Here is a 14,495-nt window from a genome sequence, read left to right on the forward strand (position 1 = left end):
GTCTATACTGGCTCGCATGTGTGCCTACAGCCCCTAAGATAAGCTACTCCACAAAACATAGCGTACACTCAAAATTAGGTCGACACCCCACTAGTCTTTCCTTGAGTCCATACTGTTTTATATATTTGGATTATTGATTTACACCATTTTCTCTAATGGCTTAATCTACAGTTGCAAGAAAAAGTATGTGAACCCTTTGGAAGGATATGAATTTCTGCACAAATTGGTCATAAAATGTGATCTGAACTTCATCTTAGTTAGACAATTACAGTCTGCTTAAACAAATAACACACAATAAATTAAATGTAACCATGTTTTTATTGAACACACCATGTAAACATTCACAGTGCAGGTGAAAAAAGTATGTGAACCCTTGGATTTAATAACTGGTTGAACCTCCTTTGGCAGCAATAGCTTCAACCAATCATTTCCTGTAGTTGCAGATCAGATGTGCACAACGGTCAGGAGTAATTCTTGACTATTCCTCTTTACAGAACTGTTTCAGTTCAGCAATATTCTTGGGATGTCTGGTGTGAATCGCTTTCTTGAGGTCATGCCACAGCATCTCAATCGGGTTGAGGTAAGGACTCTGACTGGGCCACTCCAGAAAGCGTATTTTCTTCTGTTTAAGCCATTCTTTGGGTCATTGTCCTGTTGCAACACCCATCTTCTGTTGAGCTTCAGCTGGTGAACAGATGGCCTTAAGTTCTCCTGCAAAATCTCTTGATAAACTTGGGAATTCATTTACCTTCGATGATAGCAATCCGTCCAGGCCCTGACCACAGCAAAGCAGCCCCAAACCATGATGCCCCCACCACCATACTTCACAGTTAGGCTGAGGTTTTGATGTTGGTGTGCTTTGCTTCTTTTTCTACACATAGTGTTGTGTGTTTCTTCCAAACAACTCAACTTTGGTTTCATCTGTCCACAGAATATTTTGCCAGTACTGCTGTGGAACATCCAGGTGCTCTTGTGCAAACTGTAAACGTGCAGCAATGTTTTTTTTGGACAGCAGTGGCTTCCTCTGTGGTATCCTCCCATGAAATCCATTCTTGTTTAGTGTTTTACGTATCGTAGATTCGCTAACAGGGATGTTAGCATATGCCAGAGACTTTTGTAAGTCTTTAGCTGACACTCTAGGATTCTTCTTCACCTCATTGAGCAGTCTGCGCTGTGCTCTTGCAGTCATCTTTACAGGACGGCCACTCCTAAGGAGAGTAGCAGCAGTGCTGAACTTTATCCATTTATAGACAATTTGTCTTACCGTGGACTGATGAACAGCACAGCTTTTGGAGATACTTTTATAACCCTTTTCAGCTTTATGCAAGTCAACAATTCTTAAATCGTAGGTCTTCTGAGAGCTCTTTTGTGCGAGGCATCATTCACATCAGGCAATGCCTCTTGTGAAAAGCAAACCCAGAACTGGTGTGTGTGTGTGTTTTTTTATAGGGCAGGGCAGCTGTAACCAACACCTCCAATATCATCTTATTGATTGGACTCCAGTTGGCTGACACCTCACTCCAATTAGCTCTTGGAGATGTCATTAGTCTAGGGGTTCACATACTTTTTCCACCTGCACTGTGAATGTTTACATGGTGTGTTCAATAAAAACATGGTAACATTTAATTCTTTGTGTGTTATTAGTTTAAGCAGACTGTGATTGTCTATTGTTGTGACTTAGATGAAGATCAGATCACATTTTATGACCAATTTGTGCAGAAATCCATATCATTCCAAAGGGTTCACATACTTTTTCTTGCAACTGTATATAAGCAGTTATTAGTTGCACTACGCTTGTTGAGTAGGGCGGACTGGCCCCTGATTCTGATGTCTTTTTGATTATCTACTGTGTAACTGTATCTAATACAAATGTATTTCAGCTATGTGCATTGTACGGATGTCTGTTAAAAGAAATAGAAGATGTTTTATAAGCTGTAATGTTCTTCTCCTTTATTCAATAAAATGAAAAAAATAAAATAAAATATTCAGCAGTTTTCAAGTCAGCCTCTGGACTTGAATACTCTTGCAACTGCATGTTATAAAAAATTTAGTATAGTGAGTTATTCAATAAATGCATCTGTATAGTGCCACCTGCTGTTTGTTAATTTTCTTATTTCTCCGTCCATCTCACTGAGGTGAAGGCACATGCTCAGTTCCATCATTCAATTGGAATTGCAGCTCAGCCCCATTGACTTTAATGGGGCTGAGCTGCAACTAAGCCACATGACTGATGTACAGTAACATCACTGACTTAGGAAGAGGCTGCAGTGCACATGGAGTGTCCAGCCTCTAACAGCTGATTGGCGCGGCTCCCTGGTGATTATCAATATATTTTCCCAGAAAAACCCTCTAATTGTGGACTACTGTGCACAAGAATTTCTGTCATTTCTCTCTTATGTCGATACGTACCCCATAAGTACCACTGATAAATGTGTATTTGAGCACCACACAGGTATGTATAATTTATGACCCTGTCTTTATAGTGCTGTTGCATCTCTGTTTGCCATCAACATAAGTTTAGACAGTTAAGACTTACTAACCTCCACAATATGTGATTGGATCTCTCTTTCCTTCCACACTTTGGTATAAAACAGCTGTAAATACAATTCCAATTTGGAACAAAAGTAGCGTCATACTTGATACCTAAAAAATAAAATAAAAATTTCAGTTCACCTAACGGTATCCACAAACAGTTTACATCGCAGTTGTGCCCCTGGTGAACCTACTAAAATATATGAAGTAATCTGTTATGCTCTGTTCACATGTTTCACGTTTGCCATATTATTTGTCAGCAAAACTAGTCCAGTCTGCAGTGCTGTTCCTGCCATCAAAAAGACAGGAACTTCTACTAAATCCTAAAGGATCCTATTGAAGTCAAAGCGGAAATATTGCGGCTGTCATAAAGAGGAAGCCACACATTTGTAACTGTATTTCCCTTTCTATTAATTAATAGCACAAATAACAAAACACCTTATCAGGGAAAATGCTCCTTTCTCCACTTAACAGACTGCTCTCCTGCTCCTTCACTAAAGGTGGCCATACACATTATATAGCTGTCGGATGAACGATTATTTGGCCAACAGCTATCTCCCCAGCTCGGCCAAACATGTATGCATGTTTAATGGGGAGAGTGGAGAAAGACGCTACCAGACTCTTATGGCAGTGGCTTATATCCTGGGAAAACAAAAGGATTGGGCAAAAAATATTCACTTAATCCGATCCTTCTCTCCCCGACATCATCTGAGAGTCGCTAGCTACCAACACACTACACTACCCGCTGTTCTCAGCAGAAAATACACTAATGTGTATGGAGATCTTAAAAGGGTCTTCCGAGACTTGTATACCGATGACCTCATCGGTGGGGGTCTGACAATCATCTGTTTGAGAAGGAACCGGTGCACCTATGAGCGCCGCAGCCTTCTCCCTGCTCACTATTCACAGCGCCGTACAATGTATAGCAGCTGTGCCTGGTATCGTAGCTCAGCCCAATTCATTTCAATGGGAGAGAGCTGCACCTGTGTCATGTGACCAATTAATGCAACGTCACTTGGCCTAGAGAAGGCCGCAGTGCTAATGCGATCACTGTTGCCTTCTCAAACAGCTGACTCATGGGGGTCTGTGGTGTTGGGCTCCCACAATTGGTATATATGTCTCGAAAGACCCCTTTAACTCTCAAGTCACTGCTCATATCCATCCTGCCTGCTCACTGCAGGATCAGATTACATAGAAGTCTGAGGAGAAGTGAGAGGGAGGTGTTGGGAGGGACTGCTGGAAATAGACAGAGAATTCTGCTTACTGGTGGTTTACTGTCTCAATTCACTGCTAGATTTATATCTGAACTGCTTAGTTCTGCTGTGTAATGTTCTCTAATACTGCTGCTGTATCTGAAGGGTGCGTTAGAGAGCAGAATCTCCTGTATTCTTCCTGTGCATTCTATGGGAGGCATCATAGCAGGTAGTCTTCATCCACTAGCTCAAGGGAAGGTGAGAATTAGAGCTAGAGATTGCAGAGGGGAAGAATGCCAGATACCAAAAAGTGTTATTCCTATTGTGTACATACGACAGGTACCCTAAAAAGTCCCCTGAAAAGATAGTTACACTATAAAAGGTGCACATACACAGTGTAATTGACGAAAATCGATGATTTCAACCAAAACATCAGGTGAAATTTAAAAATGAATGATTTTTCATTCAAAGAAAGACTGAAAGAACATTCCCAGAAAAATAGTTCGCCCTTCATCCGGTGAGCCATTTTAAATTACTGTAATAGCCAATGTGGACAAAAATGTGTCTTTATAGCTGCGTCTACGAAATTATTTGCTCACCAAATGTTCGTTCAATGGCTTGTTAACCAACAACCCACTTCTAGTTAATGAGTATGACCACTTTTATACAGCAATTACCTAAAATGGCCAAAATTGCCCCTTGCACTTGGAATACACTGACTGTAACATACATGTTAGTAGGGCTGATCATCTAACATAAGTCCATCAAGATCATCCAAGAACTTCAGAGCTACATGAAGTTTCAGTTTTAACTGGCCTGTGAATACTATATTATAAACTTCTATATACATGAGTCCCTGGTATAGGTGTTGCATTTTGGTATTCCTAGGAATTATAGAAGAATTCAAAAGCTTCTTGAATTCTAATGTTTCGGGGTAGGGGTGGGAGCCTTCACAACTACTGGGTTCCACCAAAGGTGCCCATCAATTCTTTCCATCAAATGTAACAGAATCTGCTCCTTTGCAGATGGGAACACAGCATGTTTGACAAAACTGATGGTATATATATATATATATATATATATATATATACACACACATACATACATACATACATACACACACACACACACACACACACACACACACACACCGGTATATATATATATATATATATATATATATATTTTTTTTTTTTTTACAGAAGTTGGGTTTAAAGAGGACCTGTCATCACAATATGCAACGCAATCTGCAGGCAGCATGTTATAAAGCAGGAGGAGCTGAGCAGATTGATATATAGCTTTGCAGATAGAGATTCAGTAAAACTTGCAATTTATACATTTATATCTCTGCTTTTTCTGAACTTAAAGGGGTTTTCTGGGATTTTTTAACTGATAAGCTATCCTCTGGCGGTCTGACACCTGGACAACCCACCAAAAAGAGGTTTGAGAAGGCACCAGTGCTAGTAGTGCCTCGGCCTTCTTTTAGCTCACCAAGCACAGAGCAGTACATTGTATAGCGGTTGTGCTTGCTATCGCAGCTCAGCCCCATTCACTTCTATGGGGCTGAGCTGCTCCTAGGTCATGTGACCAATGAATGTGACATCACAAGGCCTAGACAAAGCTGCGAGAAGGTTGTGGCACTACTGTGGGTGCCTTCTCAAACAGCTGACTGGCGTGGGTCCTGGGTGTCAGACCCCACCGATCAGATACTGGTGAACTATCCAGAGGATAGGTCAGCAGTTACAAAATCCCAGAAAACCACTTTAAAGGTGTTGGCCTATCTGGGATATTGATGGCATATTGCTAAGATATGCCACCAGCGTCAGATGAGAGAAGGTCCCAGAGGTGGGACCCACACCTATCTACAGAATGGGGCCCCCAAATTGAAATAGAGCACACCCTGCAAGTGCAGAGTGCTCTCCATTCATCGCTATGGGAGTTCAGAAAATAGCCAAGCAAAGGAAATTGGCTATTTTTGGAAGCCCCGTAGTGGTCAATGGAGAGCGCACAGCACAAGCAGGGCCACTTCTTCATTCACCACTCTAGGACTGCCAGAAATAGGTGAGCCAACATTAGGCTATTTTCAGAACTACCATAGCTAATGGTGGCATGCGCAGCTGTTCTCTGTCCTGTTCTGGAGATATGAGAGGGTCCCGCACCTATCGGATATGAATACTATATCAGTATACACATACGCAGAATGCCATCAGTCACTGATAACATCTCTCCCTGTACAACTAAAGTCAGAAAGTGAAATCCAAAGATCTTATCTTTGGGTTTCATAGTGCAGTGGTCATCACGTCTGGTAAGGGTCCGTATGAATGGTCCGGATCCTTTCTGCAATTATGCGGACCCATTCCTTTTCAATGGTGCCAGAAAAGATGCAGACAGCACACAGTATGCTGTCCGCATCCACACTTCCTTTCAGTGGCCTTGAACTTCCGGTTCGCGGCTCCACAAAAAATCAGAATATGTCTTATTCTTGTCCGCAATAACAGACAAGAATACGCATTTTCTATTATAGTGCCGGCCATGTAAATCCGCAACGGACGTGTGAATGGACCCTTACTCACAGAAGGTCCTGAGTCTAATCCTATGAAACCATGAAGTCAGGAAATGCAGAGATGTAAATGTATGAACTACAAGTTTTACTGAACCTTTACTCACAAGAACGTATATCAGTCTGCTCCGCTCCTCCTGCTCTATAACCCACTGCCTGCAGATTACACCCTTTCATGGTGACAGGTTCCCTTTAATACCATTGTAACCAGCGTTCCAGATGCAACTGTCCCTTATTCCTCAGTCACCTGGCTACATTACAAGGTCTGATCTTGTACCCATTTGTTTATTTAAGACACAGAACTGACATCAGATTTCATAGAGTGAAAGGTCATTTATCAAACCACATCCAAAAAACATCAGCAAAGCTGTCACTTTTGATCTTTAATGATGGAATATCGCTGGAGTTCACATTATTTCCATTCTGGTGTAAGATGGTGACCTTTATGGAAAAGATGGTGGCGCCTGCTCCAATGCTAAAACATTTGGCGCTCAGGTAGATATTAGACATTGGGATCATATGAAGCACAAAACATGTTCTCTTCATCCAAAAGTTAAAGGGGTTGGCCACTTTCTGTTTATTGGTGCCCAAAGTGTATACAAGATGAATATATGGCACTTACTAATATAGCCTTTGTTGAAATTCTCCACCATTTTCTATATTTCATAAGTTGCACAAAGTCTTTTCTGCTGTACACACAGAGGTCTTGTCCATAAAATGGCTGCTGATGGAGGGTCATGTGACCAGGCACATCACCTCCATGTGGGGTCTCCTCCATTCAGATACACTGCCCCACCTTCTGCACTTGTTCTCTTTGGAGTGTAGTGCAGGTGCAGGGTGTTTTTTGGATGGAGGACACATCACATGGAGGTGATTTGCCTGGTCACATGACCCTCCATCAGCAGCCATTTTATGGATAAGACCACTGTGTAGACCGCACAAAAGACTTTATGTATCTTATGAAATATAGAAAATTGTGCAGAATTTCAACAAAGGCTATATTAGTAAGTGCCATATAGTCATCTTATATACACTTTGGTCAACAATAACCAGAAAGTGGCCAACCCCTTTAAGCTGTTAGAAAAAAGTTGGCCAACGACCTAGGGGGTTCATGCACACAGCTGCAGCCATATTTGCGGCTAACATGTCCTATCCTTGTCCGTAAAACATTCTATAGAAGTCAGGATGTTCTGTTCCGCAAAATGCAGAACGCACACGGACCGCATTTAAGTTGTGTATTTGCAGTTGTGTGTATAAGGCCCATAAGGGTATTTTTTTTTTATTTGACCCCCTTCTTCACTCAATGTACCCAATGTGGAGAAATCCATCTTCGTTGCTTAGTCCCATCTCCTGTCTTCACTAAACCAGTGATTGGCCTTAGTGATTACATGTCCCTAAGCAGCACAACACTGCAGAGTCATGTGCCACTTGGGGACATGCCACCACTGAGGCCAGTCATTGGTTGCAGCGGTACACATGACCCTGTCCATGCAGAAGCTGGGGATCTGAAATCCAGTGAATACAGCCAGGGAGCTGGCACCAGGCAGTGGGGACAAGCAGAGTATGGATTTTTCCACAGGTATAGCTGTGCAGATAAAAAAAAAAATAATATTGTGGGGATTCGCTCTGGTAGGCAGATTAGCGGACGCAGTACAGAGGCAAAAACAAAGTCTTTTTTTTATTTTTATTATTTATATTTTATTTTCCATTTCAAGATAAAAAAAACAATGATACATCATATCTCTTATACTGAATTTCCCTCTTATTTTTTTTAACCCCCCCCCATCCCTCCCTCCAACCCCCTCCTTTTTCCGCGGAGTCACTGTCATTGCACCTAATATTATCATTTCCAATTGCCCCATATCCGCCACCAGGCTGCCTTTTTCCCCACTGTTTGGGCAAGAATATATTAATATTGCTTAACCCTATTCATCCGCTCCATCCACTCCTGAAAATTAGGATATTTCACAGTGCCCCAATGTTTAACAATTATTATTTTGGCCAGGGCAATACCCCGGAGCCAAAGTGTCTGCTCAATTTTGTTTTTATCTGTCTCTGGAAGAATACCCAAGATAACATACTCAATGCATGCTTCATATTTCATGGGGGAGCTATCCCGCAGTTTCCGGAATATTTTTATCCAATAGTCTTTTATCCCTGGGCATTCCCACAACAAGTGTTTATATTCTCCTCTGTCTTTATTACATTTATAACAATAAGAATTATTTAAATATTGTACGGAACACTTTTTTAGATTTTTGTCAAGATATGGCTCTCAATACTTCTATATCACACATTTATGCAAAGTTAAAATACGAATACACTAAAACGATCACATTTAGAGGTGAGGTTAAATGGGAAAGGGACCTGCAAAATGGGGAACCCATTCCGTGGAATATTGTTTACAGAAATATTAAAAGATCGACAGTCTCCCCCGCCCATGCATGGATTCTTTTGAAAATCATACACCGTCTCTATTACACACCAGTATTATTGCATACTATTTATAAAGACAGAAAAGAGAACTGTTATAAAAACAAAGTCTTTAACGTAAACAGTTCAGTCATTTTGTTTATATGTGAATAAACACTGAACACCAAGACGGCGAACTTTCACACCATGGCAAGTCGACAGAACAAAAACCATTCACATTGTCAGTGGTTTTGTCAGCAGCAGTCCACAACACCCTTTAGCACAGCACACATCCTCCAAACACAGACTCCACAGCATCCCTGTCAGATGGAGGATAATCCACACCACCTGACAGTGCTTCCTGTGCTTTTATATACCAAACCAAGACCGGGCCTGGAGCGTGGGGAGAAGCCACCCACCCAGAACTGTAGCTACTTCCAGTAAGAGCCGGCCCGGATCGGCTTTGCAGCCATACTAAACAGCAAACAGTGTCAATCAGCACTAGATGCCGCTGACACTTGAAACTACAGGCTCTTACCTCACCAAGGCCAGGAACCTTGGTGACACATACCTTCCGTCAATGACGGACACTTGCACCTTCCTTATATATATATATATATATACACACACACACAACCCATTTAAGGGTGTGTAACAGTTACAAGTGCATTAGACAGAACGGATCACTACTTTGTACAACCTCATGTACCTGGTTGTCCTGTGGATGGACCCGCGCAGTGGTGCATGGACTACAGCACTGTTCCTCAACTCCACCTGCTGGTCATGTTTTCAGAATAGTGCATCAGGACTTACCTCAGGTATTCATTCTGTGGGATATTCTCAAATCATGACCAGCAGGTGGGCCCTGAGGACTGGAGTTGAGGAACACTGGAATACCCTATGGGGTCCATAGTACAGACATGTAGTCAATGCTTCCACCAGCATGCCATAACTGTTTTTCACATATTGTAGATAGGTTGACCTGAGGCTGCTCCTCTCCACAACAGGTAAAGGATGTGATTTACGTAATACAAGTGTATTAAGGTATTGCTCCACTTTCCTAAATCTGAGATAACCTGTATATTGCCATAACCTCCATACTGGTACCTGTACTGCCTCCTATCAGTCCAAATCTATCTATGCAATATACAGAGACATCTGCAGACATATTGAGCTCACTTTAACTAGAAGAAAAAAGATCATTACTGTCCAAATTGACCAGACTTCCTTGATTCACCTCTGTGGTCTCAGCTAGGTAGACGGAGCTCCTTACTCACCTGTGGAAGCAGCAGGAACGCGACCCCTTTTATAGCCACAGTAAGCAGTACGTAGGAGCTGCCTGCTCAGGAGTGCATTTATAGCCTTCTCATAGAGGAATACAAGAATAACAGGTGTTTCAGGACTCTATTCATTATTCACGTGGTGTCTCCTACTTCTGCCACGATACTTGTAGGAGCGTGCTTGTTTAGATGATTGACAAGTGATCAGGCCAATCAGAGGGAACAGAGGCGAGCTGCTAGCAAATCATTTACCCTCTCTCCTGTGTGAATGTCCCATCTGGAATTCCAGAGAGGAACCTTGAAACTCAATGACACAGAGACGAACAAAACACGTCAGCCGCAGCCTTTTATGAACTGACTCATTGTAACAGACAGAGGATTGCCTAGACCACATACAACCGTAGCAAACCTTTAGCTATGAGGTCTGTACGGGTTTCCGTCCACTGGATGCAAGAAGGAATGTTCTCATTCACTCACAGCAAACAGAGCTCTTGGAAATGGTGACAACTGCAACACAAAAGGGGCCTCTGCAAATCAGGCTAATAAAGGCAATAGCATAGATTTAACCCTTTAAAGGGGCCTTTAGGGTCCAGCCTGTAGTAACAGCCTATCCTCAGTCCAACACCCTGAACCCCTGCTGGTCAGCTGTCCTGTGTAGGTCCGTCGCCAGAAGTCAGCGCTACACAGCGCCGCCAATATTGTAGTACAGGGAGCTCGCCAGTTCAACATTGATTGACTTCAATGGGAACAGCGCTGTAGCAGCACTCTCCCTCCCCTACAATGTGGACGGTGCTGTATAGCTACAGTGCCTACTTCCAGTGACTCCGCACAGCTGATCCTGAGGATAGGCTATCACTTACCAAAACTGGACAATCCCTTTAAAAAACAAGTCAGTTTTGGCAGTAACGCTCTCGTTTCTTCATGTCTGCCTTCAAAGAGTCATAAGTTTTCTTATTTTCCTGTCGACATAGCTATACGAGGGCTTGATTTTTTGTGGTTTGAGTTATTTTTTTTCTCTATACATTATATAACATCATGAAAAAAAATTTGTACAGCGAAAAAAAAAAACCAAAAAAAAAAAACCTTTGTCTTTTGGGCCTCTGTGGTATTGAAGGTGAATTAAAGAAGACATTACTTTATTCGGTCGGTCAGTACGATTGTTATGGTAATATATAATATTTTTTTTCTTTACTACTTTTAAAAAACTAAAAACCTTCAATGTGCCATACATTCCTTGTGACCAATGATGTACATGTAGATCATTGTCATTAAATGGTTAAAGTGTCAACCCCATGACAAACAGCTTACAATGATCTAAAATAACAAGTGTAATTCTCACCTTTCCAATCCCCAGACACTTTTATGCCACGGCTTCCCTGCCAGTCTATGTTCACCCCCTTTAAGAGCTTTATTACTACTAACGGTATTAGAAATGCATTGATGTCTAAGGCTAGAGCTCCACAGCTTTGTTCAAGAGCTGAGGTGAAACTGCATGATTACCACAACGGCAATGTTTCCTTATGGGGAAAAAAGTCAGTTCCACGTCAGTTTACATCTTTGTGAAGGTCGCTATAGGGAAACACTGAAGGTAAAGAACATAGATCCTAGGGGACGTTTAGGTCATTACATGCAAGAACAAAAATTGCATTCATGCCGATGGCCATATTCTATCATCAGGGGTAAGTAGTGAGAATATGAGGTTTTATTCTGCCAGGTTCTGCTCCTTCAAGTGCCCAGGAGGTGGAGCTTCACTGCGAAGTGATCTCTGCACTAAGTAGCTTCACATATTCTCCCCTTTAAATGACAGCTGTAGCATCCAACCAGGAGACCTCTACAGCTGCCACTCAGAGCAGATAGGTGGGACTGTGAAGCAGATTATTGCAGACAGCATGTCACAGTGATGAGCACTGGAAGAAAAATCTCTCAGAATAACATTTCATATTCTCACTACTCCTGATGATAAAAGCATCAAAAAAGGTAAACGTTTCCTGCTCTCCAGGGCCCCTTCCTAGTGCTGTCTGCAGCTTTGCATGGGCAAAACTGCTGACAGACTCCCTTTAAGATTTAGTAACTCAGTGCAAAATATATTTTGCACTTGCTGTGCAAGATTTTAATGAAAACATTATGTTTTATATATGATCTGCCAGTGGAAGGTTTATGCTTTTTGTATTAACATTTTTAGATAAAGGAACATTCTGGGAGTGAGATTTTTGTAACAGCCCGAGAGTCAGAGGTTAGAGACCATTTAGAGGAGGAGTTCCCAAACCTTATGTACCATGAATGCCACATTCATAAAAAAAATGAAGGAGAGACATATTAAAGGGGTTTCTGATGACCAAAAACACATACTCCGTGTGCATTCCCTTTCCGTATATCCGTTCCGCTAAAGGATAGAACTTGTCCCATCATTGTCCGCAAATAACGTTCCGTCGCTCCATTCAAGTCAATGGGTCCGCAAAAAATACAGAATGCATACGGAACACATCCGTATGTCATCTGTATTTTGCGGATCCATGCCCACTTTGCCCATGTGTTTAAGATGGTTTTCGCATACAGAAACCATACGGAGATGTTTTTGCGGAAATACGGAACGGAAACACAACAAACAAGAAAAGGAACAACGGATCCATGAAAAATGGACTGCAAAATACATACAGTCATGTGAAAGAGGCCTAAAGAAGCAGCAGAGTAAGGAGACCAGACTGCCCACAGTCCGCTATAAAACAACTGATACTGGTTAAATGTATCTCCACACTGCACTTAGCTAATAACTTAAAACCATATACCGCCTATCCAACTGGAGCGTTTGGATTAAAGGGCCTGATGAAGGAGGAAGTTCTACCTCTGAAACATGGTGGAAGAAGTGCACCACTTGAGTGATGTCACTTCTGGTGAACCCGTTTGATCTTTGGATTCTCTCGCACGTGAGTTGAGCCGCCGGCTAAGGCCCCTCTGCTAACTTCCTGTCATTTGTGGATTGGTGTTGTAATGATGCTCACTTCATTCTTGCTGGAAGCATTCATCACAATACGGATTCACCATTATGAAGGACTTGGATCATTACTCAATGTGAGGAGACCCCCAGGTACTGTCCTCTAATTCAGTTTGATAGGCAGTATATAGTTTCAAGTTATTAGCTTAGCGCAGTGTGGGGGGAAAAAATAAAAAATACCAAAAGAGCTTTCGAACTCTGTTCTTGATTTGTATGGCGATGCGATTTTTTTTTTGCTTGAACAATTACATTAATGCAAAAAAAAAAAAAGCCATTTCGTTCTTCCAGTTCTGAAATATTCAGGCGTTTGTTTACTAAACAAACGAAAGACAGGGCGCACAATAGGGTGAAAACGTATAGGGAAAGGTAAAATAAACTCCAAATTGGAGGCTCACCTTAGGCTACTTTCACACTAGCGTTGTTTAAATTCGGCGTTCAATTACGACACTGGTACTGCCCGCCGGATCTGGAAAGACGTGTGAAAACGGATTACATTTGAATCCTGATCAGGATTTTGATCACAATGAAAAAATGCATTGGAAAAAACGGATCCGCCATTTATGGACTTTAACTTTTTTTTTCACATTTTTCGGCTTTAACATGCAAAAGCCGGATACGGTTTGACGGAACACACGGCGCCGAATCCGGCGTTAATGCAAGTCAATGGGAAAAAGGCCGGATCCGGCGTTCAGGATTTTTGGCCGGAGGTAAAAATACAACATGCTACGGTTTTCTGAAAAGCCTGATCAGTCAAAAAGACTGAAGTGAAGACATCCTGATGCATCCTGAACGGATTACTCTGCATTCAGAATGCATTAGGATAAAACTGATCAGTTCTTTTCCGGATTTGAGCCCCTAGGACGGAACTCAGTGCCGGAAAAGAAAAACGCTAGTGTGAAAGTACCCTTAGATGGTTGTGCAAATAATAGGCACAACACTAATGATGGCGTGTAGGGAATAAAATCTATTCCCAATGGAGGTGTAGGTATGCAGCCACGGATGCAGGGCTCGTCGGATGAGCGTGTCTGGGTCCTCACGGAGGATTAATGCAGAGTAGAAGGAAAAGACATCCCTCGGCGCAAAGAAACAACCAGGTGCAGATGAAGAATCTTCAAAAATGTTTATTCCAGAAACACTACGCGTTTCGGGGACCACTTCCCCTTCTTCAGGTGAATAGTGTTGCATTTTTGAAGAAGATTCTTCATCTGCACCTGGTTGGTGCTTTGCGCCGAGGGATGTCTTTTCCTTCCATTTCTGGGATTTCAAATCAGGGCATGTTGAAAAAATGCAAATCCCATCATCCCCTGCATATGGACAGGCATACTATCCTACAGTGAGGGAGAGCAGAGAACAAGGAGAGTGCCAGCCCGTTGTGGGCACGGGAGGAGGAGGAGGGGACGCGTCACCACGGAGGCCAGTCATTGGCTGCAGTGACACACATGACCCCGTCCACGCGGACGTTCACAGACGGGGACCTGATGTCCAGTGAAAAGGAGCAGGAAGCGGGAACGAGTGCGGAGCAGGAG

General features: G+C 42.3%; 1 protein-coding gene across 2 annotated transcripts in view; it reads right to left on the minus strand.

Moving 5' to 3' along the window:
- CNPY1 (canopy FGF signaling regulator 1) overlaps nucleotides 1-14,495 on the minus strand; it is a 159,906-nt gene that overhangs the window by 97,412 nt on the left and 47,999 nt on the right. Inside the window, exons 1-2 of one of the 2 annotated variants that reach the window (XM_040434157.1) lie at nucleotides 9,975-10,150; nucleotides 2,541-2,643 (exon numbers count right to left, since the gene is read on the minus strand). In XM_040434157.1, coding sequence (XP_040290091.1) covers nucleotides 2,541-2,634 — 94 coding nt within the window. In that variant the 5' untranslated portion in view covers nucleotides 2,635-2,643; nucleotides 9,975-10,150. Of the gene's footprint in view, nucleotides 1-2,540; nucleotides 2,644-9,974; nucleotides 10,151-14,495 lie in introns of those variants that run through there. The other variant, XM_040434156.1, reaches the window with a different exon arrangement.

This window comes from Bufo bufo, chromosome 5, assembly GCF_905171765.1.
Source record: "Bufo bufo chromosome 5, aBufBuf1.1, whole genome shotgun sequence".
NCBI lineage: Eukaryota > Metazoa > Chordata > Amphibia > Anura > Bufonidae > Bufo > Bufo bufo.